At 36.6% G+C, this 21,372-nt stretch overlaps 1 protein-coding gene across 1 annotated transcript in view; it reads left to right on the top strand.

Annotated features, from left to right (window-relative positions):
• The window catches only part of TM2D1 (TM2 domain containing 1), a 52,341-nt gene that overhangs the window by 17,663 nt on the left and 13,306 nt on the right, over positions 1 to 21,372 (top strand). The window contains exons 4-5 of the mRNA XM_065888402.1: positions 4,501 to 4,592; positions 19,681 to 19,754. Of these exons, the coding sequence (XP_065744474.1) occupies positions 4,501 to 4,592; positions 19,681 to 19,754 (166 nt within the window). The remainder of the gene's footprint in view (positions 1 to 4,500; positions 4,593 to 19,680; positions 19,755 to 21,372) is intronic.

The following is a 21,372-nucleotide window of genomic DNA, read 5'->3' as shown; positions in this document are numbered from 1 at the left end:
GTTTACTAATCTTTTGTTAGGGATGTTTGCATCTATGTTCATCAGAGATATTGGGTTGTAATTTTCTCCTCTTGTGGTGTCCTTGTCTGGTTTTGGTAATGCTGGTTTTGCAAAATAAGTTAGGAAGCGTCCCCTCCTCTTCAGTTTTTTGAAAGAGGTTGAAAAAGATAGGTATTAAATCTTTGAATGTTTGGTAGAATTCACCAGTGAAGCCATCTGGTCCTGGACTTTTGTTTTGGGGGAGGTTTTTGGTTAATGTTTCATCTCTTTACTAGTGATAGGTCTATTCAGATTTTCTATTTCTTACTGATTCAGTCTTGGAAAGTGGTATGATTCTAAGAATTTATCCATTTCTTCTAAGTTGTCCAATTTACTGGCATACAGCCATTCATAGTAGTCACTTATAATCCTTCATGTTTCTTTGGTATCCATTGTAACTTCTCTTTCATTTCTGATTTTATTTATCTGAGTTGTCTTTTTTTTTTGTTGTGAGTCTAGCTGAAGGTTTGTCAACTTTGTTTATCTTTTCAGAGAACCAGCTCTTAGTTTCATTGATCTTTTCTATTTTCTTTTTAGTCTCTATTTCATTTATTTCCACTCTGATTTTTATGTTTTCCTTCCTTCTACTGACTTTGGGCTTTTTTTTTTCCCCTTTTTCTAGTTACTTTAGGTGTATGGTTACATTATTTGTGGTGTTTCTTGAGGTAGACCTGTATTTCTATAAACTGTCCTCTTAGTACTGATTTTGCAGTGTGTTTCCCTTAGATTTTCAGTATGTCATTCATATTTTCATTTTCATTTCTCTTCAGGTACTCCTAAAATTTCTCCTTTAATTTTTTTCATTGATGCATTAGTTGTTCAGTAGCATGTTGTTTAGTTTCCACATATTTGTGATTTCTCCAGTTTTCTTCTTATAATTGATTTCTAGTTTCATACCATTGTGGTCAGAAAAGATGCTTGATATGATTTCAGTTTTCTTAAACTTATTGAGACTTGTTTTGTGTCCCAGCGTATGGTTTATCCTTGAGAACATTCTGTGTGCACTTAAGCATGTGTATTCTGCAGATTTTGAATGGAATATTCTGTATACATACATCTGTTATTAAATCTCTTTGGTCTAGTGTTTCATTTAAGACTGACTTTTCCGTCTTCTCTTTCTGTCTAGATGATCTGTCTTTTGATATACAAGGGGTGTTAAAGTTCTTACTCTGTTGCTGTCAGTTTCTCCCTTTAGGTCTGTTAATAATGCTTTATATATATTTTGGTGCTATTTTGTTAGGTGCATATATATTAATAAATGTTATATCTTCTTGATGGGTTGTACCCTTTATCATTAGTATATAATGTCCATCCTTGCCTCTTATTAACTTTTTTGGTTTGAAGTCTGTTTTGTCTGATATGAGTATGGCTACACCTGCTTTCTTTCGGCTGCCATTTGCTTAGAGTATCATTTTACAGCCCTTTACTTTGCACTTATATTTATCTTTAGAACTGAGATGTGTCTCCTGGAGGCAGCATATAGTTGGGTCTTATTTTTTAATCCATCCAGCCACTCTGTGTCTTTTGATTGGTGAATTCAGTCCATTTACATTTATTGTGATTTTTTTTTTTTTTTTTTTTTGGCCACACCCTGCAGCACGTATGATCTTAGTTCCCCAACCTGGGATCAAACCCATGCCCCCTGAAGTGGAAACATGGAGTCTTAACCACTGGACCACCAGGAAAGTCCCCATTTAGTGTGATTATTGATATATGAGGACTTGGTATTGACATTTTATCTTTTCTCTTCTGGTTGTTCAGTAGTTCCATTGTTTCTTTTTCCTTGCATTTCTGTCTGCTGTTTTAGTTTGGTGGTTTTCTATGATGTTTTTCTTAGTTTTATCTTTTTTTATGTTTTGTGTCTCTGCACTAGATTTTTGTTTTGTTATCCTGAGGTTTGTATAAATGTTTTAAATATAAAATAGTCCTTTTTCTGCTGGTAGTATCTTATCCTAATATGCCTCTACAGGTTTCATCCTTTTCCTCTTCTCCTTTTATGTTTTTGTTGTCACAAGTATGTCTCAACACAAAATGCTGTGAGTTTGTTACCAAATTGACATAGCTGTAGTTATTTTTAGTGCTTTTTTTCCCCACCCTTTAACCTTTGCTGTAATTAAGTGTTTAACAACCTATTCTGATATACAGTTGCAATTTTCTGATTCTGTCTATTTATTACCTTACTCAGTGTTTTGTGTACTTTTGCCTTTTCATTTCAGGTAGAAGAGCTGCTTTCAACATTTCTTGTTAGGCAGGTCTAGTGGTGATAAACTCCTCAACTTTTGTTTGTCTGGGAATGCCTTTATTTCTCCTTTCTGTCTGAATGATACCTTTGCTGTATAGAGTATTCTTGGCTGACAGTTTTAATCTTTCAATATTCTGAGTTTGTCATTCAACTCTCTTCTGGCCTGTAGAGTTTCTGCTGAGAAATCTGCTGATAGCCTCATGTGGGTACCTTTGTAGGTTATTGTCTTCTTCTTTTTTTTTTTTTCTTTCCTGGCTGCCTGTAAAATTCTTTCTTTGTCATTGACTTTTGACAATTTTATATGATGTGTCTTGGAGAAGGTCTTCTTGTTTTGAGATAAGTAGGTGTTCTGTTAGCTTCATGGGCTCGTATATCTAGTTCCATTCCCAGATTTCGGAAGTTCTCAGCTATTATTTCCTTAAATAGGCTCTCCGTTCCCTTCTTCCTCTCTTTTCTTTCTGGGATACGCATTGTCCTTATGTTGCCTTTCTAATGGAGTTGGATAGTTCTTGTAGAGTTTCTTCAGTTAAAACAAAAATCTTAGCTCTCTCCTCTTTTACCTGAATCGTTTCTCAATTTCTGTCTTTGAGTTCGCTAATTCTCTCTTCCATGTGTTCTACTCTATTTCCAACAGTTTCTAATGCCGTTCTTCATGTTGTTTATTGAGTTCTTCAGCTCCATAACTTCTGTTTGGTTCTTTTTTAGTGTTTCAATCTCTTTGATAAAGTATTCCTTCTGTTCATTAATTTTATTCCTTAGTTCACTGAACCGTCTTTTCTGTTTTCTTACATATAGCTTGTTGAGTTTCTTTCTGATACCTGTTTTGAATTCTCTGTCAGTTAGACCACAGTCTTCTGTGACTTTAGTTTCTGGAGAACTGTCGTTTTCTTTTTCTGATACTGTGTTACTGTGTTTTTTCATAGTGCTTGGTGAGTTGTTCCTTTGCTGGCACGTTTGAAGTAGTGAATACCTTTCTTATTTAGGTAAACCTTTATTTACTTTGATTCTAACAGTTCAACAGGTTGGTAATTAGAGTCCTTTCTTTTGTTTTTCAGTAGGTGGCGCTATAGCATAAGTTATAGCTTAGTTTCTCTTACCTGAGTGCTTCTGGCTATATTTGAGAATTGGCACTTTCCACCCTCCATCACCTTTGCCAGAGATGTCGTCAGTGCCCTCATCATCACTGCTTGTTCCTCTGGGGTTACTGGTGCCTTGAGGTGGCGGGTGCCTCTGCCATATGTGGGGTTGCCTGGGTTGTGGGCACTGCTGTAGCGGTGAGGGAAGGGGGAATGGGGGGAAGGAGCCAGGTTTGGGTGTGCTGTGGGGGAGAGTAGAGTCACAGGTACCACTATGGCCCTCCCAGTCTTTCTTAAGCCTGTTCTGTTCTGTCTTTTGCCCTCATCGTTACCAGAATTGCTCTTGCTGAGGTCACTAAAGATCTCCTCTTGGTTAAATTTAGTAGTAAATTCTCAGGCATTCTTATGTCATTCATCAGTCACATTCGGCACAGTTGATCACTCTGTTCTTAATACACTGTCTTCACTTGACTTTCCAAGATACCACACTCTTTTGGTTTTACTTCTTCCTCACTGTTAGCTCCTTCATGGTTTCTTCTCTGCTTGATATGGAAAGGTTTGTTGTACATTATTGTGACAATAGCTCACAAATGCTCCCCTACAGTCCATCTTCAGCACAGCAGCTAGAGTGATTATTTTAAAATCTAAATCAGATCACACTCCACACCTCTACTTACCTCTGCAGTAGTTTCACATATCTCTCAGAGTAAAAGACAGAGTTTTTACTTAATGATGATATTCAAGGCCTTGCGTGATTTGCCTTCTTTGCCCCCTATTATCTCTCTGACCTCGTCTCCTACTATTCTTCCCCTCTTTTACTCCACTCCTGCTGCACTGTCAGGTATGCTGCCTTTGCAACAGCGATATTTTTGGCTGGAACTCTTCCCTCAGAGGTATGGCATGGTTAAGTCACTTACTCTAGATTATAAGCTCTTTAGGCATCAGGGATCTTTGTCTCTGTTGTTCATTAATATATTCCAATAGCCTAAGATAGTGCCTGGCACTCAGTAGCCACCCAAAAAGCATTAATTGAGTGGATGAATGAACCAGTTAACAAATAATAATAATTAACAGTTTTATTTTCTAAAATGTTTACATGTTGGAAATATATGAATGTGACATTCATGTTCCAATTCTGTGCAGAAATGGCTATTCATACAAGGTGGCGGTTGCACTGTCTCTTTTTCTTGGATGGTTGGGAGCAGATCGATTTTACCTTGGATACCCTGCCTTGGGTGAGTATGTTTCATTTAAAAAAAATTCTTGTGAAACTTGTAGGTTAATGTACCTACTCTTATAGATTAAATCTCTGCATACTATTAATAGTTACAAGTTCCATGTAGCTGGAGTTGAAAGGTCAGTGTTCTTGTGTGAGTATAAAGCTAGCAATTAGCTCTGTAGTTAACTTGGATAAGAAATTGACTTTTCTTGTGTTTTCATCTTTATGAAAACACACACTCAAGATAGTGTAGTCACTAATTAGAACAGTAGACTTGAGCTGTCAATACTAGTGCTGGGCACAGAGTGGATGTTCAATAAATGTTTTATGAATAAATGCATATCTTCTCCTATCCCTCCAAAAAATGTTTGCCTTCTATCTGAACCTCTATAAGTGTTGATTTTGGAATAGAAACTACTTCTTTCAGGAGAAGTTGGTGTTGGAACTGCAGCAGCCAGCGTGAGCTGGTGTGGAGCCTGGTTATTACCCTTAGCATCCCTCCCCATACCTTCCTCCTAGCTATAATCTTTACATTTACCATAGTTGCTAAGGCTTATGAAAACTATTTACATTTGATGATAGCTTTTGTTTAAATAATACTTTCACATGCCTGCCCTTATTTACGCCTTAAAACTCTCTGAGTTTATCCACCAGTTTAAATCTTCTTTAACAGGTAGGGAAATTGTCACCAGAGAGGTTAAGGGATTTACTGACTCTGGAGGCCTTGCTTTATACTGTAACATATTTGTTGTTATCATCACTGTTTTATGGATAGCGAAATTGTCATGAGATTAAGAGATTTACCCAAGGACACTCAGCTAGTGACCTGACTTTGAACCCAAATATTCTGGCTCAAGAGATCATGCTTTATTTACTGTAGTACTTTGCTTCTGTATTAGCCCTTCACTGAGCAAATTTAAAGTTTCTGAATGCTCTGCTTTCTAGCTAGCAAAGCTAATCTTATTCTTTCCATGTTGCTACCCACCAGAGATCAAAGAGGAATTTTCACTGTGGGGTTGGTGGGAATTATGTTTCTGTTAACCTTAACTGAAACTCAGTGTTAGAAGGTCATAAATAGAAGTCATAGTTTAAAATACTATATACCTGAAATTTTTTCAGTTAACAAACATTTATTCAAAATTTACTTGCTGTTAAGTAAGTAATGAAGTTCTCTGGAAATAACGATGGAGATCACAGTTCATACTGGTTAGAAGAAAATAAGTAATAAATGGTAGGCCAATTTGTGCTACAGCACTGTTACAGAACTGTAGTAAAGTGAAAGACTGATTTAGTCAGCCTTAGGATTTGAGGGAAAACTTGTTGGATGAGGGGACATTTGCACTAGGTTTTTAAGGATGAACAGATTAGAGATTTAGGGCATTACAGAACAGCATGTGCAAAAGCATAGGGTGTGAAAGAGCATATGTGCAGTGTTGAGAAAATGGTGGATAATTTAGCCTATGGTGTAGGAAGAAATGTGGCAGAACATGAAAAGTGATTGCAGAGGTAGCTTGTGGTCAGATTATAAAAGGCTTTGAGAAGGAATTTCCTGGTAGTCTAGTGGTTAGGGCTCGGCGATTTCAGTGTTGTGGGCCCAGGTTCGATCCCTGGTCAGGGAACTAAGATCCCACAAGCCGTGCAGTGTGGCCAAAAAAAAAAAGGCTTTGAGTGTCTTGTTCTGGAGTTTGGACTTTACCCTTTAAACATCAGAAGGCATAAAAGTTTTTAATCAGAGGAGTGTCATGGTCAGGTTTATATTTCAGGAAGATGATACTGGAGAAATTGTGGGAAATGGCTTAGAACGGAGAAAGACTGGCGGCAGAGGAAGCTAAAAAGAGATGGATGCAGTCTGGCCTGAGGGAAGGAGAAATACTATTTCTTTGAACAGTTTATTCTATGATGATTTTGAATAGTAAATATATTTAAAATATTTGGCTTAATGAGTGACTTTTTAGCTTCCTGTGATGTGTGTCAAATGAGCTGTCATGTCATATGGTCTAAGTTAATTTTTTTGACTTATTGCAGCACATAATAACATGTTGGTTTGTATATTATGATTTTCTTTTCCTACAAAATAAAACTCTAGGTTATAAAGCTCCATATAAAGCTCTGTATAGTGACTCTGGTTCGTGAATTTTAGTTCCCTGCCACGAGCTCCCTTTCTCCAACCACTGCTACTCCAATCTATTAATTAATTTCAGTCAAAGAGAACCTTTCAGTTTGAGGCTGAGATTCTATAAACTTGCAAATGTAATTTTTACATTTGACTTTATTTCTTAGTGTAAAAATCTTTAAGTAACTTTATTATTACAACAACCTTTGGATGTTCATTAATTCAACAAGTTTTTTGACTGTTGGCTTAAGATACAACTTTCTCAAGATTGTTAAGTCTGTCACTTCTCATTCATCTGCTTCTGAATTTTCTTCCATTCTCTTTATTCTGCTGGGTTTATGGCTTTAAAATCCCTTTACTATCCTTTAATGGGGTCCTGGAGTGAGAGGAGTTAAGAGGGCATGTCAAATACATTATTTTTAACTGAAAGTTCTTATATCTCTTCAAGCATTCAAATATTTTTATCCCTATCTTACTTACATTTAAGCTATATAAAGGTGAAGGATTTTGATGTTTTATCAATTTAATCTAATCTAATATGTAAAATTACCGTGTTTGTAAACTTAAAACATTTAAATGTTTTTAATTAAGTTTTAATTTTTACTAAGAATCCAAGGTTAAAGAATTTTGGTATTCAATTAAAATGATTACTGCCATTTTAAAAAAATTCTTAAATGGAGAATGCAATGTTGACTGGTATGAAAATAGTTACAGGTAGAGTCTAAAACTATTTTTCTTATAATCTTATTTAATCTTTCTTCATGGTAATGAAAAGCAGTGATAGTATATTTATAGATAGCTTTTTTTTAAACATCTTTGTTGGAGTATAATTGCTTTACAATGGTGTGTTACTTTCTGCTGTATTACAAAGTGAATCAGCTATGTGCATACGTATATCCCTATATCCCCTCCCTCTTGTGTCTCCCTTCCACCCTCCCTATCCCACCCCTTTAGGTGGTCACAAAGCACTGAGATGATCTCCGTGTGCTATGCAGCTGCTTCCCACTAGCTATCTGTTTTACATTTCGTAGTGTATATATGTCAGTGCTACTCTCTCACTTTGTCCCAGCTTACCCTTCCCCTTCCCCGTGTCCTCAAGTCCATTCTCTATGTCTGCATCTTTATTCTTGTCCTGACGCTAGGTTCTTCAGAACCTTTTTTTTTTTTTTAGATTCCATATATATGTGTTAGCATACGGTATTTGTTTTTCTCTTTCTGACTTAACTCACTCTGTATGACAGACTCTAGGTCCATCCACCTCACTACAAATAACTCAATTTCTTTTCTTTTTATACTTGAGTAATTTTCCATTGTATATATGTGCTACATCTTCTTTATCCATTCATCTGTTGATGAACACTTAGGTTGCTCCCATGTCCTGGCTATTGTAAATAGTGCTACAGTGAACATCGTGGCACATGTCTCTTTTTGAATTGTGGTTTTCTCAGGGCATCTGCCCAGTAGTGGGATTGCTGGGTCAATGGTAGTTCTATTTTTAGTTTTTTAAGGAACTTCCATACTGTTCTTCGTAGTGGCTGTATCAATTTACATTCCCACCAACAGCGCAAGAGGATTCCTTTTTCTCCACAACCTCTCCAGCATTTATTGTTTGTAGATTTTTTGGTGATGGCCACTCTGACCAGTGTGAGGTGATACCTCACTGTAGTTTTGATTTGCATTTCTCTAATGATTAGTGATGTCGAGCATCTTTTCATGTGTTTGTTGGCAATCTGTATATCTTCTTTGGAGAAATGTCTGTTTAGGTCTTCTGCCCATTTTTGGATTGGGTTTTTGGTTTTTCCATATTCAGCTGCATGAGCTACTTATATATTTTGGAGATTAATCCTTTGTCAGTTACATTGTTTGCAAATATTTTCTCCAATTCTGAGGGTTGTCTTTTCGTCTTGTTTGTGGTTTCCTTTGCTGGGCAAAAGCTTTTAAGTTTCATTAGGCCCATTTGTTTATTTTTGGTTTTATTTCCATTTCTCTAGGGTGTGGGTCAAAAAAGATCTTGATGTGGGCTTCCCTGGTGGCGCAGTGGTTGAGAGTCCGCCTGCCGATACAGGGGACATGGGTTCGTGACCTGGTCTGGAAAGATCCCACATGCCGCAGAGCGGTTGGGCCCGTGAGCCATGGCTGCTGAGCCTGCGCGTCCGGAGCCTGTGCTCTGCAACGGGAGAGGCCACAAGAGTGAGAGGCCCGTGTACCGCAAAAAAAAAAAAAAGGTCTTGCTGTGATTTATGTCATAGAGTGTTCTTCCTATGTTTTCCTCTAAGAGTTTTATAGTGTCTGGTCTTACATTTAGGCCTTTAATCCATTTTGAGTTTATTTTTGTGTATGGTGTAAGGAAGTGTTCTAGTTTCATTCTTTTACATGTAGCTGTCCAGTTTTTCCAGTACTACTTATTGAAGTGGCTGTCTTTTCTCCATTGTATATTCTTGCCTCCTTTATCAAAGATAAGGTGACCATATGTGCGTGGGATTATCTCTGGGTTTCTGTCCTGTTCCATTGATTTCTATTTCTGTTTTTGTGCCAGTACCATACTGTCTTGATTACCATAGCTTTGTAGTATAGTCTGAAGTCAGGAAGCCTGATTCCTCCAGCTCCATTTTTCTTTCTCAAGATTTCTTTGGCTATTCGGAGTCTTTTGTGTTTCCATACAAGTTTTGAAATTTTTTATTCTAGTTCTGTGAAAAATGCCAGTGGTAGTTTGATGGGGAGTGCATTGAATGTGTAGACTGCTTTGAGTAGTATAGTCATTTTCACAATGTTGATTCTTCCAGTCCAAGAACATGGTATATCTCGCCATCTGTTTGTATCATCTTTAATCTCTTTCATCAATGTCTTATAGTTTTCTGCATACAGGTCTTTTGTCTCCTTAGGTAGGTTTATTCCCAGGTATTTTATTCTTTTTGTTGCACAGGTAAACGGGAGTGTTTCCTTAATTTCTCTTTCAGATTTTTCATCATTAGTGTATAGGAATGCAACAGATTTCTGTGTATTAATTTTGTATCCTGCTACTTTACCAAATTCATTGATTAGCTCTAGTAGTTTTCTGGTAGCATCTTTAGAATTCTCTATGTATAGTATCATGTCATATGCAAAGGTGACAGTTTTACTTCTTTTCCGATTTGGATTCCTTTTATTTCTTTTTCTTCTCTGATTGCTGTGGCTGAAACTTCCAAAATTATGTTAAATAATAGCGGTGAGAGTGGGCAACGTTGTCTTGTTCCTGATCTTAGAGGAAATGCTTTCAGTTTTTCACCATTGAGATTGATGTTGGCTGTGGGTTTGTCATATATGGCCTTTGTTAATGTTGAGGTGGGTTCCCTTTATGCCTTCTTTCTGGAGAGTTTTTATCATAAATGAGTTTTGAATTTTGTCAAAAGCATTTTCTACATCTATTGAGATTATCATATGGTTTTTATCCTCTAATTTGTTAATATGGTTTATCACATTGATTGACTTGCGTATATTGAAGAATCCTTGCATTCCTGAGATAAACCCCCCTTGATCGTGGTATAGGATCCTTTTAATGTGCTGTTGGATTCTGTTTGCTAGTATTTTGTTGAGGATTTTTGCATCTATGTTCATCAGAGATAGTGGCCTGTAGTTTTCTTTTTTTTGTGACATCTTTGTCTGGTTTTGGTATTAGTGTGATGGTGGCCTTGTAGAATGTGTTTGGGAGTGTTCCTCCCTCTGCTATATTTTGGAAGAGTTTGAGAAGGATAGGTGTTAGCTCTTCTCTAAATGTTTGATAGAATTCACCTGTGAAGCTATCTGGTCCTGGGCTTTTATTTGTTGGAAGCTTTTTAATCACAGTTTCAATTTCAGTGCTTGTGACTGGTTTGTTTTTATTTTCTGTTTCTTCCTGGTTCAGTCTCAGAAGGTTGTGCTTTTCTAAGAATTTGTCCATTTCTTCCAGATTGTCCATTTTATCGGCATATAGTTGCTTGTAGTAATCTCTCATGGTCCTTTGTGTTTCTGCAGTGTCAGTTGTTACTTCTCCATTTTCATTTCTACTTCCATTGATTTGTCTTCTCCCTTTTTTCTTGATGAGTCTGGCTAATGGTTTATCAATTTTGTTTATCTTCTCAAAGAGCTAGCTTTTAGTTTTACTGATCTTTGCTATCGTTTCCTTCATTTCTTTTTCATTTATTTCTGATCTGATCTTTATGATTTCTTTCCTTCTAACTTTGGGGGTTTTTTGTTCTTCTTTCTCTAATTGCTTTAGGTGTAAGGTTATGTTGTTTATTTGAGATGTTTCTTCTTTCTTGAGGTAGGATTGTATTGCTATAAACTTCCCTCTTAGAACTGCTTTTGCCGCATCCCATAGGTTTTGGGTCATTGTGTTTTCATTGTCATTTGTTTCTAGGTATTTTTTTGATTTCCTCTTTGATTTCTTCAGTGATCTCTTGGTTATTTAGTAGCATGTTGTTTAGCCTCCATTTGTTTGTATTTCTTATAGTTTTTTTCCTGTAATTGATATCTAGTCTCATAGCACTGTGGTCAGAAAAGATACTTGATACCATTTCAATTATCTTAAATTTACTGAGGCTTGATTTGTGCCCCAAGATATGGTCTATCCTGGAGAATATTCCATGAGCACTTGAGAAGAAAGTGTATTCTGTTGTTTTTGGATGGAATGTCCTATAAATATCAATTAAGTCCATCTGTTTAATGTGTCATTTAAAGCTTGTGTTTCCTTATTTATTTTCAGTTTGGATGATCTGTCCTTTGGTGAAAATAGGGTGTTAAAGTCCCCTACTATGATTGTTAGTGTCGATTTCCCCTTTTATGGCTGTTAGCATTTGCCTTATGTATTGAGGTGCTCCTGTGTTGGGTGCGTAAATATTTACAATTGTTATATCTTCTTGGATTGACCCCTTGATCATTATGTAGTGTCCTTCTTTGTCTATTGTAATAGTCTTTATTTTGAAGTCTATTTTGTGTGATATGAGACTTGCTACTCCAGCTTTCTTTGATTTCTATTTGCATGGAGTATCTTTTTCCATCCCCTCACTTTCAGTCTGTATGTGTCTCTAGGTCTGAATTGGGTCTCTTGTAGACAGCATATATATGGATCTTGTTTTTGTATCCCTTCAGCAAGCCTATGTCTTTTGGTTGGAGCATTTAATCCATTCACGTTGAAGGTAATTATCGATATGTATGTTCCTATGACTATTTTCTTAATTGTTTTGGGGTTTTTTTGGTAGGTCCTTTTTTTCTCTTGTGTTTCCCACTTAGAGAAGTTCCTTTAGCATTTGTTGTAGAGCTGGTTTGGTGGTGCTGAATTCTCTTAGCTTTTGCTTGTCTGTAAAGCCTTTGATTTCTGCATCAAATCTGAATGAGATCCTTGTGGGGTAGAGTAATCTTGGTTGTAGGTTCTTACCTTTCATCACTTTAAGTATATCATGCCACTCCCTTCTGGCTTGTAGAGTTTCTGCTGAGAAATCAGCTCTTAACTGTATGGGAGCTCCATTGTATGTTATTTGTCATTTTTCCCTTGCTGCTTTCAATAATTTTTCTTTGTCTTTAATTTTTGCCAATTTGATTACTATGTGTCTCGGCATGTTTCTCCTTGGATTTATCCTGTATGGGATTCACTGCGCTTCCTGGACTTGGGTGGCTATTTCCTTTCCCATGTTAGGGAAGTTTTTGACTATAATCTCTTCAAATATTTTCTTGTACCCTTTCTTTTTCTCTTCTTCTTCTGGGACCCATATAAGTCGAATGTTGTTGCATTTAATGTTGTCCCAGAGGTCTCTGAGACTGTCCTCAATTCCTTTCATTCTTTTTTCTTTATACTGCTCCCTGGCAGTTATTTCCATTATTTTATCTCCCAGCTCACTTATCCATTCTTCTGCCTCAGTTATTCTGTTATTGATTCCTTCTAGAGCATTTTCAATTTCAGTAATTGTGTTGTTCATCATTGTTTGTTTGCTCTTTAGCTCTTCTAGATCCTTGTCAAATGTTTCTTTTATTTTCTCCATTCTTTTTCCAAGATTTTGGCCCATCTTTACTGTCATTACTCTGAATTCTTTTTCAGGTAAGTTGCGTATTTTGTCTTCATTTAGTTGGTCTTGTAGGTTTTTGCCTTGCTCCTTCGTCTGTGACATGTTTGTTGTCATTTCATACTTTTTTTAATGGGTGGTGCTGTATTCCTGTCTTACGGTTGCATGGCCTGAGACGTACAGCACTGGAACTTGCTGACAGTTGGATAGAGCGAGGTCTTGTTGCTGAGATGAGGACCTCTGGTAGGCCTCACTCCGATTGATATTCTCTGATGTCTGAGATTCTCTGTTATTCCAGCAATTTGGACTCAGAGCTCCCACCACAGGAGCTCAGGCCTGACCTCCAGCCTGGGAACCAAGATCCCGCAAGCTTTGTGGCATGGTTAAAAAAATAAATAAATGAAAAAGAAAGAAAAAAAGGAGCAGTATAATATCAAAGAATAAAAAACAAAATAAAATTAGAAAGATAAAATATATATTAGCAAAAATAAAACTATAATTGAAACAACAAATTAAAAGCACAACAGAAAAAGAAAGAAAAAAAGGGTGGGGTGGGGAAATAAGCCAAAAAGAGAGAACAATAACAAAGTATAAAGGATAAAATAAAATTAGAAAAATAAAAGATTTATTATGAAAAATAAAAATATAAAAGAATCAACAACAGTGAATCAACAAGGTAAAACAGACCCCAGTCCGGTCACTGGGGTTCCTCCAGTCCCCTTAGGTTTCCGTGGTCCCCCACCGGTGCCTGGTAGGTGCTCTAGTTGTGAGGAGGCGCAAATTCCACGTCCTCCTAGTATGCCATCTTGACACCGCTCCTTTATAGATAGCTTTTTAAAATCCTTTTCGATACCATTTATGATCACTGGAATTTTATAAGAACCAAATAAATAATGCAGATATGATGAAGCTTGCTCTTAAGTAATTTCTTTTTTTTTCTTTTTTTTTAACTGAAGTATAGTTGATTTACAATGTTTCAGATGTACAGCAACGTGATTCAGTCATATATATATGTATATGTATAAATATATATGTATTTTTTTCTTTTAAAGTTTCTTTTCCATTATAGGTTATTACAAGATATTGAATTTAGTTCCCTATGCTATACAGTAGGTTTCTTTTTAAGTAATTTAGTGTTGAATGTGATACTTCGTTATATAAATTTTACTTTAGGATTAAGTAAGGGAAATATGTTGAGGGTGAGATTAATTTAAATTTGATAAGATCCAAACATTCCTTTAAGAAAAATTTTCTTTCTAGGTATTTCAAATTTCTTTTTAGCCCAGAACTATTACTTTATGTATAGCTTTATTTCCTTTAATTGACTTATTATTCCAGTGCTGCTTTAGCTGGAAGCCTTTTTTCACCATGAAGCCTTATTTTTCTAATATTCCATCTTTGTGTTTTTAACCATGTTAACATCTGTGTTTTTTTTTTTTTTTTTTGCGGTACGTGGGCCTCTCACTGTTGTGGCCTCTCCTGTTGCGGAGCACAGGCTCCGGACATGCAGGCTCAGCAGCCATGGCTCGTGGGCCTAGCTGCTCCGCGGCATGTGGGATCTTCCCGGACCGGGGCACAAACCCGTGTCCCCTGCATCGGCAGGCGGACTCTCAACCACTGCGCCACCAGGGAAGCCCTGTGATTTTTTTAATATGCAGTAACTGGTATATTATGTTTTGTCCATTGTAGCATTAAAAGATTATGGATTCTCAAAGATAATAGCTCTTTTTGAGCAGTTAATGGGGGAGAGATACTCTTTTCATAGTAGTATTACTTTTAAGTGTAAATGTTTTCTTATTACGAGAATAACAAAATGTTGCATGTTTTTAAGCCCCAAACTTATAAATCTTTGGTTATATTATTCTTGTTTTCTTCTTGAGTTTGGAGTTACTAGTTTGTACTGGCATATTATATCCACAGATTGTAGGACAAATAAAGGTAAAGGGATTTGTAGGTTAAACTCTTCTAAGATTTGAAAGCTTTTCTTTATAGGTATAGATACAAAATGAATAGTGATAACTAATTACCAAATCGTTATAGAATGCTTGGGATTTGGCAAACAGCAACTTCAGTATGAAATAATCATCTGCATTCTCTAAAATAGTTATACAGAAACAAAAGTATTTGCAAGATTCAACCTGCAATAAAAGAAAAAATACCAAAATTTTTTAGAATACCAAAAATGAATCTCTGTTCTTTTTATTTTATACCCAAATAAATTCTTTTATTGAATTTGTGTACTGTTTTTTTTCTTTTTCTTTTTTTCGGTACGCGGGCCTCCCACTGTTGTGGCCTCTCCCGTTGTGGAGCACAGGCTCTGGACGCGCAGGCTCAGCGGCCATGGCTCATGGGCCCAGCCGCTCCGCGGCATGTGGGATCTTCCTGGACAGGGGCACGAACCCGTGTCCCCTGCATAGGCAGGCGGACTCTCAACCACTGCGCCACCAGGGAAGCCCTGAATTTGTGTACTTTTAAATGTAAAGTTTAAGTTACTGAAGTATAAATAAAGTACACTAAGAACATGAGGTTTATTAATGTCATCTGGCAGCAGAATCTTTTTGGAAAAATAATCTACAATAGTAATGGTTCAAGATAAAAATGGATCCTTCTTGATTGGAAACATTGTTAATTGGAATTTGAAAACAATCTCTAAAATCTAAATATAATATTTCTTTCCACAATAAGATAAGTAAATAGGGTCTGTACAAAGAGACCTAACAAATTTTTACTTGGACAAAAAAGTCAGTCTACTTTTGGTAGTTCACTAATACCTCCCCATCTTTTAAAAACTGGTATTGGTGCTCAAAATAATGAAATCTGTAAGAGTAACGGTTTGCATTGTTTTTTGCCGAAAGCTTGGCCTCTGTGCACCGGTGCCAAATTGAATCTCGGAGACAGAGTTTTGGGTGAAGTAGAAAAGAATAGCTTTATTGCTTTGCCAGCCAAAGGGGAACACAGCGGGCTCCTGCAGTCGAAAACTATGTGTCCCAACCCAGTAGGATTTGATGAGGTGTTTTATAGCAGTAGTTCGAGGGTGGGGTTGCTGACAAGATTAGGGTGCGTACAGGGCCTGCACTTCTCTAATCTGGTCTCAGATAATCTTGATGAGCTTCTCTGGTTCCTGACCTCAGGTAGTTTCTTGGCTGCTCCTCCCTTGATTAGCAACTGTTTGAGTCTGCCCTTTGGAACTCAGAGAAGGTCATGGAGACTGGATCCTCTTCCCTACAAACAAGAAAACGGGGGACAGAAAGACTTCTGTGCCCAGGGGCCCCACAGGGTTCTGCTCGTTTTCAGTTTTAATAAATGCTGTTTAGAATGTATGCTACTTTGTGTTTTTCAAGTTGCTCAGTGTTTGTTTACAAATAAGATAATTTACTATTGATATATTTTATTCCTTCAGTAGCCGTATTGACTAGGCACAGAAATGACACAGCCCTGACTTCAAGTTGCTTGTGGAAGGAAGGATATAGGGGAAGTCAGACAAATAAATATGTAATAAATCATACCATGGGATATGTGCTCTGCTGAAAGTTAAGGGCAGGGTGCTAGGGAGCATCTAGGGATGGCATTAAATTCATCCTGGGAGCATTAGAGAAAACTTTCCAGAAGTTTTAAGAAAGACTATTAAGAGTTAGCTAGGGGGCTTCCCTGGTGGCGCAGTGGTTGAGAGTCCGCCTGCCGATGCAGGGAACACGGGTTCGTGCCCCGGTCCGGGAAGATCCCACATACTGCGGAGCGGCTGGGCCCGTGAGCCATGGCCACTGAGCCTGCGCGTCCGGAGCCTGTGCTCCGCAACAGGAGAGGCCGCAGCAGTGAGAGGCCCAAAAAGAGTTAGCTAGATGATTGGGAATAGTGGGGGTCAGCAGAGGAGGCAAGGCAGAAGACAGCATAGCACCTATAAATGCAGGTATGAGAGCACAGCCCATTGGAAGAGAACTTCGGGTAGTTTGAATGTAACACAGACAGAAGGAATTTGCGAGAGGTGAGGCTAGGTTAGATGATGCTACTGTAAATGATGTGGGTTTATGCTGTATAAATTTCTCAATTATAATAATAATTGTAATATGATAGAAATAGTGGTAGCACAAGTAACGGCTGGGCTAACATTTATCATATGTTTGCCATGTACCATGTACTATTCTAAGTTTTTACTTTGACTCATTATCTCTTAAAGTGCACATATTTAAAATGTACAGTTTTATAAGTTAGACATGTATACACCTGTGAAACAACCACCATGATCAAGATAATGACCATACCTGTCACTCCCCAAAGTGTCCTCATGCCTATTTGTAATCCCTGCCTCTTGGCCCTCCTTGTCCTGCTTTTTCCCAAGCAAGCACTCACCTGCTTTCCATCATTGATTAGTTTGCAGATTCCTTAAATGCTTAAATATCATCTTGGATCTGTTCTATAGTTTCTGAAAAGCGTTACTGCAGGAGTAGGTAAAATTTACCAAAGTTCCAAATACATGTATCTAACATTTTATCTAATATTTATCTAATTTATCTAATATTTTATCTGAACAAGAACCTTTCGTGTTCAATCTTCTGAAACATCCTTACAGAAGGGGTTTAGCAACTGAATATCTAGACTTTAATTGACTCACATCTTTCTCTGTTTTGTGTGTTATCATTACTTTGCCAATAAATATACTTCTATATCATTGTTTTAAAATGACTTCATAGTATTTTCTCCTATTGATAGGTCTATCTTAATTTCTTGAGACAATTTCTCCCTGTTAGATACTTAGATTGTTTCTAATTTTTTGATAGTCTTACAGCAGATATTTATTAAACTCTTACTTTCTGTCACGTACTGTTCCAGGAATTGACTTAAATAAGACAAATAAGAACCCTGCCTTTAAGAGTTTACATGGCATAGGAAGAAAGAGAATGAATGAACAAACCAATGAATGATTTCTGATCGGCACCATGACGGAAATAAATAGGGCAGATGTGATAACAGTGCTGGGGCTGCTACGGGGAGCAGCACGCTGGGTTACAAAGACTTCTCTGAAGAAGAGCTACAGGAAGAACATCACTGGAAGATGGGATGACAAGGGCAAAGGCTCTGACATGGTTACATTTTTTTCATAGAGTAGCAGTTCATTAAAGACAAACTTTTTTTGACCATTCTTAATATTCTTTTTGTAAACAAATTGAAGGAAGGGAAACTGTGGTATTTCCAAAATGCTCTGTGAAGAGGGATACATTTTAGAAATAAAATAAGTGAGTGAATGGATATAGTACATGTACTGAGTGAGTGGATAAAGTTCCTTGGGCAAATATAGTAAAATGCAATGAATGAAAAAAATAATTAAAGGAGTTGTTATGTAAGATAGTGGATAAAAAGTTAGGGGTCTTTAGGAGACAGAAAAGCTGAGAAAATTTATCTATTCAACAAATATTGAGCATCTACCATGTGCCAGGCAATGTTGTAGGTAATAAGGACACAGAATTGAACAAGACATAAAAGACCCTCCCCTAACAGGGCTTCCATGAGACAGATAGTAAACAATATAAAATATTAGGTAGGTAATAAGTATTTTGAAGAAAACTAAGTGCATAATTTTATATAGTATCTATATTTTAAGTTTTAAAATCATTTCCAACATGTGTTATAGCAGTACTTAAAACATTGTTCTACTGTATATCTAATACTAATAAGAGGTGGTGGGGTGGGTGGAAATCATCTAATTTGCCTACATATTTCAGTCTTTTTTATGTATTTCCAAATGTGTGCAAGAGGTGATCTCATCCAGTCTTACAATTTTAGCTGATATATATTTGTAGTTGATGCTTAGAACTACCCTTTCACGAAGAGTCTTGCTTCATACCATTTTTATATCTCAAATGGGATATCTGGAAAGCAGCTCAAGTTTAAATATAGAAGAGAGATTACTCATCCCACCCCCACCCCCAATCTGCCTCTTCTAATTTCATCATTATATTTTTGTGTTATATCATTGTATATGTCCTAGATTCTATGCTCTATTATCATCTATTTTAGTACCTTAGCTTTAAGGTTGGAACCAAGGACAGGTGTATATAGCTCACAGAATTGTTGATTTTGACTATTGGGCTAATAAAAAACATAAGATGCTTAGGGAAAAAGTACAGTATAGGATAACTTCAAGATAATTGGGTTACTGATAGAATTTTGCTGTTTAACTACAAGATCAGTGTTTTTTTCTGATTATTTTTTCTGTGCCTTGACAGTCTGTCTATTTGAACTTTCTACTGTAAATGCATATTAAAATTTGGATCCATAATGTATTAAGTCTAAATAAATAAATAAGGATTTTAAGACTAAAAGATGTTCTGTAACTGTGGTGTAATGAGATTTAAAGATTTATTTTCTTAGAAGTCTTGTAAGATTACAAAACTTTTCTCTTAAGTTTTGTAAGATTACATTGAGTTTTTATTTCAGTTCTTATTATTTATTTAAGTGAATTAATTTTTTTTGGCTTTTCTATGTAGAGGGCCCTTTAAACTTTTCTCATATTTTTAGGTGAAGATTTGATTTTTTTTAAATAGTGTTTCTTTATTTTTACTTGTTGACAGTTTGCTTTATTTATTTATTTATTTATTTATGGCTGTGTTGTGTCTTCGTCTCTGTGTGAGGGCTTTCTCTGGTTGTGGCAAGCGGGGGCTGCTCACTATCGCGGCCTCTCTTGTTGCAGAGCACGGGCTCCAGACGCGCAGGCTCAGTAGTTGTGGCTCATGGGCCTAGTGCCCTGCGGCATGTGGGATCTTCCCAGACCAGGGCTCGAACCCGCGTCCCCTGCATTGGCAGGCAGATTCTCAACCACTGCGCCACCAGGGAAGCCCAAGATTTGATTTTTTTAAAGTGTTAATTTTATATTGTCGATGTAAAGCATTTGTGTTATATATAATGGTTTATTGGGAAATGGAAAAGTTTATTAATATTTATAAGACTTTCCAGGTTGTAAATGACTTTACCTTCTTTTCTAGGTTTGTTAAAGTTTTGCACTGTAGGATTTTGTGGAATTGGGAGCCTAATTGATTTCATTCTTATTTCAATGCAGGTAAGTTAGTTTCAATCTAGAAGATGAACTGCTTTTCCATTCAAATTTGCTTTCTGTGATATGTATGTTAGAAAGCAGTTAGGAATGCTTTTTCAATGTTTCTTCAGATGCTAGATCTAAAGGTTCACGGCCATGTTTTCAAGTTGCATTTCCCAACCTGTGCCAATTAGCAGTTCTAAAAGACATAAGAGCTTCATTAACAAGGATTCTGTGCTCTAATATGATTTGTAAATGTGAGTTCAGCTGAGTTATAGAGATTTCTTTACTGGAGAACTCAGAATCTTTATAGTTTGTATTATGAATCTCTAAGTGGGATTGAGGTTATATTTCAGGCTTATTGTTTCTTTTCCTATTACAGCCACATTGTCAATTACTATAATAGGATACTGATGGGAATCTGATATTTACATATGAATATATGGAGGCAGAAACAAGATTTTTTTTGCACTGGACAGGTACTCTATACTAGCGTTCTCTTGGTTGCAAATTGTAGAAACTGAAATGCAGCTAGCTTAAGCCAAAAAGAGAAAAGGAATTTCTGGGCACTCTGGAAAATCTAGGAGAGGGGCTGGTCTCAGGCAAGACCCAATTCATATAATCAAATGATGTGTTCAGGACTCTCCTGCTCTTCATCTCTGCTTCTCTGTGTTAGCCTCGTTTTCTCCTGCTGCAGTGGTTTGTGAAATGCTCTTCTTACGCGTTTAAAAGTGCCACCAGATGTTTTCTATTAAATTATACTGAACTGGTTGTGGTTAACTCATGAGGATTCTTAAAGAGATGAATTTATCACAACAAATGTCACAAAACAGCATTTCAGTAAGCATTTATGGAGCACCTAATGTCTTCAGTAAATGTGTCAGTATGTATTTAGATTATCATCAGTTTTGCTCTTCTTTCTCAGACAGTATTTCCACTCCTCAATTCTGTCTGCTTGATGTTATCCTTATGCTTTAAAAGAAAGTCAAAATCTAGATTTTTGGTAGCATACTGTGAGGAGGGGACCATACTGTGAGGAGGAGGCAACATATGGACCAATAAGATATCAGAATTAAACAAGGAAAATATTTGGTTTTAAAGTTGGAATTTTCCTGTCTTTATTCATAAACATATGCCTAACCAAATATCCTGCCTTCTCTGACTGTGGTACAGGCAAGCAGGCATGAAGAGGCTAAGGTACTTGTGCACATATGCTTGGAAATGGGTTTCTCTGAGGATCCAAGGAATTTAATGTATTATTGGGATTCTTTGAGATATACAGAATTCCACATCTTTAAAACCCAACCATTTAGTTAATATTTCACACTACGTTCTTTCTTTGGTGATGTCAGTGCTTTGTAGCTTTATTTATATCAAATTACAGAGCTTATTTGATTCAGCCACTATTTTCTAGTACATGTATACCTAAACTTTTCAGAACTAATAGTTCTTAAAGATCTAGAATTGAGACTATTACATCAACAAATTATTGAGGTAGAATTAGAATGTTTGAATTTCTACAGTATATTTCCCTAAATAAGACATTTTAATAGGGATGGCTACCTTAGACTGCTTTCAGATTAGGGGAAAAATAAATCATTTTTCAAAAGTAGCCAAATAAGACATGTATCCTTATTCTACA

This window comes from Phocoena phocoena, chromosome 1 (assembly GCF_963924675.1).
Source record: "Phocoena phocoena chromosome 1, mPhoPho1.1, whole genome shotgun sequence".
NCBI classification, from domain to species: domain Eukaryota; kingdom Metazoa; phylum Chordata; class Mammalia; order Artiodactyla; family Phocoenidae; genus Phocoena; species Phocoena phocoena.
Note: the sequence above shows the minus strand (reverse complement) of the source record. Positions and strands in the feature narration are given on the sequence as shown.